This window comes from Chelonoidis abingdonii, chromosome 9, assembly GCF_003597395.2.
Source record: "Chelonoidis abingdonii isolate Lonesome George chromosome 9, CheloAbing_2.0, whole genome shotgun sequence".
NCBI lineage: Eukaryota > Metazoa > Chordata > Testudines > Testudinidae > Chelonoidis > Chelonoidis abingdonii.
Window position 1 is genome coordinate 51,842,922 of NC_133777.1, and position 4,379 is coordinate 51,847,300.

Consider the following 4,379-nt stretch of genomic DNA (forward strand, 5'->3'; position numbering starts at 1 on the left):
CCTCCTCGCCTGGTTTTGCAGGTCCCGGTTCAGCATAAGACTGCACGAGAATGCGTGAGGTGTTTACAATGTCCACGATTGGGGTCTTGATCTGAGCACGGTCCATGCTTGCTGTGCTATGGGTTTTGCACAGTTCACCCAGGAAAAAAGGCGCGAAACGGTTGTCTGCTGCTTTCAAGAAAGGAGGGGTGAGGCAGTACCCAGAACCACCTGCGACAATGATTTTTGCCTCATCAGGCACTGGGCTCTCAACCCAGAATTCCAAGGGGCGGGGGAGACTGCAGGAACTATGGGATAGCTACCCACAGTGCAACGCTCCAGAAATCGATGCTAGCCTCGGACCATGGATGCACACCGCCAAATTAACGTGCTTAGTGTGGCCGTGTGCACTCGACTTTATACCATCTGTTTTACAAAACCGGTTTATGTAAAATTGGAATAATCCCGTAGTGTAGACGTACCCTAAGACTGACATGTTAACAGTGTAAATCAGGAAATGTCGACTTAATCTTCTCACAGCAACCCCAACTCTGCTGCTTTGTACATATACAATACAGTTTTTCAATACATTATCACACTGGGCCATATGCCTCTTCATTTGGCAGAGAAATAAAATATAAATGGAAGTAAACTCCACCTAAGACTGTTAAAACGGCATTCTTCTCTGCCTATCAAGTCACATAAAGCATTTGGTATTGCTGCATGTATTACATAAGCCTTAACTTTTAATTTTCTGACTTGCACTAAACAATTTCTCTTGGCTGAGACCACTTAATCCAGGGTTCACTCAGGACATTTAATATGGAACCATTCTTCCTTACAGCAGGACACCTGAGGCATCAGAGCATGGACTCTCGCTGACCCAGTACACCAAGATATTAAGTCACCTGCCCAAAATTGCATCTTATTCAGAGGAGGAGATCTGTCTTGTAGAGTTATGAGAACATCACAGTCAAAACTATGCAGTTATTTAAATCCCATTCTGACTTTACCCTTGAGCAATCACATACGTAGCAACAATGTTGAATCCGAGAGGGAAAAAACCAACAGACGCAGTCAAAAATTCTGCTTGGGGTGGAGGGAGAAAATCACTTCCACAACACCACTCCCTGCCTTTGCTGTGTTTGTTCAGTTTACAGGGCTATCGCTAGCAGAGCAAACTCAGACAGTGCTGCGTTCTGCCTCTTATATCCCCATTTATAAAGATTCTGCTATTTGAATTTGGTTGACAGTTTGATTTCACCCCCAAGAAGGTTCTAGCTCCCTCTCTCATAGCTGTATTGCTCTGCAAAACTTCCATCAGAAAAAACTAGTCTTTCCACCAGAAAGTCAGCAGAGATGACGACACAAAGGCACACAGAGGAAACAGATTCCCTGAGCAAGAATTTGTCATTTTTACTTAATCACTCACTCCTCTTACCATAATCACACTTGAACCATTTGTAAATGTTTATTCTGTGCAAGACTGGCTAGCTCTATGAAATGAGGAACTGGAATGGACTGGTACTCTTACATACCTCTAAACGTGAAATGCTATACAGAAATTGCCATAACTAAACAAATCCCCGTTACACACATTGAAAAACCTCCTGTATGTCACTTGTAATGCAGGAATCTAGCTTTAATCACAGATCTAAAATACATGTCAAAGCAGAGAGAGTTTTCACATACTGTTTCTATTTTGAAACAGCCAAGACTGAGAATATGTATACTATGACTTTAAAAAATACATTTCTCTACATTCTGAATATTTATTTATTTTAACAATAAATAAATAAATAATATTCGGAATTCTGAGATTATATATATATCTATCTCAGAATATATAACAATGTCATGAACTGACATGCTGAAAATATTTACTTACCAATATGTACTGTAACTACTGCAATCCATGCACACAGTATGCTGAACTTTCTCTTGCTTTTCTGTTTTCTTATGATTGGTTAAAGGAATCTGTGCATCTTCATAATGTTTCTTTGCATGGCCATTCACATATCTTAAAGAAAGCAGAAATCACAAAAAAACTCTTCATATTTTAAACAGTTATTTAACCAAAGCTTAAGGGAAAAGATATAGTAGTCTTTAAAAAAAAAAAAAAAAAAACACCTATAGTCACCGCACTTGACCACTATTTCATAAAACCTATTATAAGAAAGACTACTTCAGACAAATTACTCCAAGAGGGCCTGCCAATTCCATCAATAGTAAGTAGACTAAATTAAGCTGTACACTGTGTTAACATATGCCATTCTGAATGCTCATTTCTGTATGCAAGTGCTGCTGCAGGTCTTAACTATAACATTTTAACCTTTCAGTTATGTGCTGAATCAAAATGGTGGACACGTGAAAGGACTCTGTTTTATAGTCCAATCTAGAGCACAGAAGGGAAAGTTCAGTGTTCTGGTTAAAAAAGCTACAGTTCTTAGGGTGTCTCAATACTTAAATTAAGATCTTTACATATACACTGTCATAGATCCTAGTGAGTGCTCCTTCCTGACATCCACTAAGACTGCACCCACAACCACTGAGCACACATTTATCTCTCTCCTCAACCAGCCACAATATTAACCAGCCCTCCAAGTTTGCCACTCCTGAAGACAGCAATGAGAACAGTAGGAGGTCCAGGGGGAAATGTCTCAATTTAGGTAATAAGGTAAATTAATTGAAGATATCAATCAGCCTTTGCCCATGCTCCAAATGTTTAAAGGAATGTACAGTAGGACCTGACTGATCTCTTGAAGAATCTGAATACTAGTGTCTTCACAGGATAACAGATTTTTACCGGTCCCATAAAGAGGTTTCATTGCTCACAGCCACATGTATTTTTCCAGGATGTTTCTTAAAATAGACATCAACACTGTCACAAAACTTATAATGGAATGGTCTCCACTCATATCAACAGTACAGAACTCCCACAAGAACATCGAACAAAGGATGTGCATTAGGACACAAAGAATACATGTCATCTTTGAAGGTAAGTTGCAAATCTGTGCTCTCACACATTAAAATAGGAACTTCTGCACATTCAGCTCTTGTACTATATTAGTGTCAAATCTCAGACTCAGAACAGTTAGTAAATTTACTCTTCATTATATCTGCGAATACATCAAATATTGAAATGCAGTTTTCCTTGTAGGGAAGAAAAGTTTTAGCCCTAAAATTTTGCCAACCTTTAAAGGGGGCACTGGGCCAAAACAGACATAGTTTACAATAAAACTCTTAACTCCATCCTATATTTAGACCTCCAAGAAATTAAATAACTGACTTTTCACCTTTAATAGTGTGCTCCCTTTTTTAACTTCAGCCAGGTAGAAAAATAAAAGTAGACAGGGAAGTTTCACTTCTTAAGAGAATGTTTCATTTTCTGATTCATAAGCACAATGCTGCTGTGTGGTAAACTCACAACCCCTCACAGGAATATTTACATGCAAAATCTCCAATACATTCACTATGGAAAAAACACTCCTCTTCATATGTTGTAAGAATCTACAATATTTGACAGTGATTATTTCAAATTGCTCTCTCATAGACTCAGACCAATGATCCCCAAACTGTGGGGCGCGCCACCTATGGAGAGCACAGTGGAACATCCAGGGGGCCAAGGCAGGCCTAGACCAAGCCCCCAGGGGACAGAGAGGGAAAGCCACCCATCTCCGCTCCTGGCCCCAGTTCTGCTCCAGTCCCAGTCGCCCAGACACTAAAAGCGTGGCTCCTTCTCCCTGTCCTGCCCCACCCACCCTATACGCCGCCCCAGCTCCTGGGAGTGTGTGGACCGGGTAAGGAGTGGGTGGAATTGAAAAAGTTTGGGGACCACTGACTCAGACTTAAGGTGAGAAGGGACCATCCGGATCATCTAGCTGACCTCCTGCACACTGCAGGCCACAGAACCTCACACACCTGCTCGTGTAATAGATCCCTAACATCTGGCTGAGATACTGAAGTCTTCAAACCATGGTGTAAAGACTTCAAGTTACAGAGACTCCACCATTTACACTAGTTTAAACCTGCAATTGATCCGTGCCCCATGCTGCAGAGGAAGGCAAAAGTCGTTTGAGTGGTATGGTGGAGGAAAGCCCTCAAGATTCATTTTTAAATATACTACTGTTACTAAGACCTGGTCTACACTTAAAACTTCGATGGTCCTAGCTATGTCTCTCCAGGATATGAACATTTCGCATTCTGAGTGCTGTGGCTACATCAACCTAACCTCCTACCCATCCTCCCAGTGTAGATGCAGATGCTGTGCCACTGTAGAGCTTGTAGTGTAGATGTAACCTACATTTTCACCTTTTTTTTTTTTTTTTTTTTTTTAAACTTTTTACATGGGACCCCCCAATTTTTTTGTGGTTTAAACTCGAAAATTTTCCCACCCCTTT

At 40.7% G+C, this 4,379-nt stretch overlaps 1 protein-coding gene across 3 annotated transcripts in view; it reads right to left on the reverse strand.

Annotated features, from left to right (window-relative positions):
• USP3 (ubiquitin specific peptidase 3) overlaps positions 1–4,379 on the reverse strand; it is a 70,262-nt gene that overhangs the window by 50,321 nt on the left and 15,562 nt on the right. Inside the window, exon 2 of one of the 3 annotated variants that reach the window (XM_075069538.1) lies at positions 1,868–2,027. In XM_075069538.1, coding sequence (XP_074925639.1) covers positions 1,868–1,896 — 29 coding nt within the window. In that variant the 5' untranslated portion in view covers positions 1,897–2,027. Of the gene's footprint in view, positions 1–1,867; positions 2,030–4,379 lie in introns of those variants that run through there. The other 2 variants (XM_075069539.1, XM_075069540.1) reach the window with 2 other exon arrangements.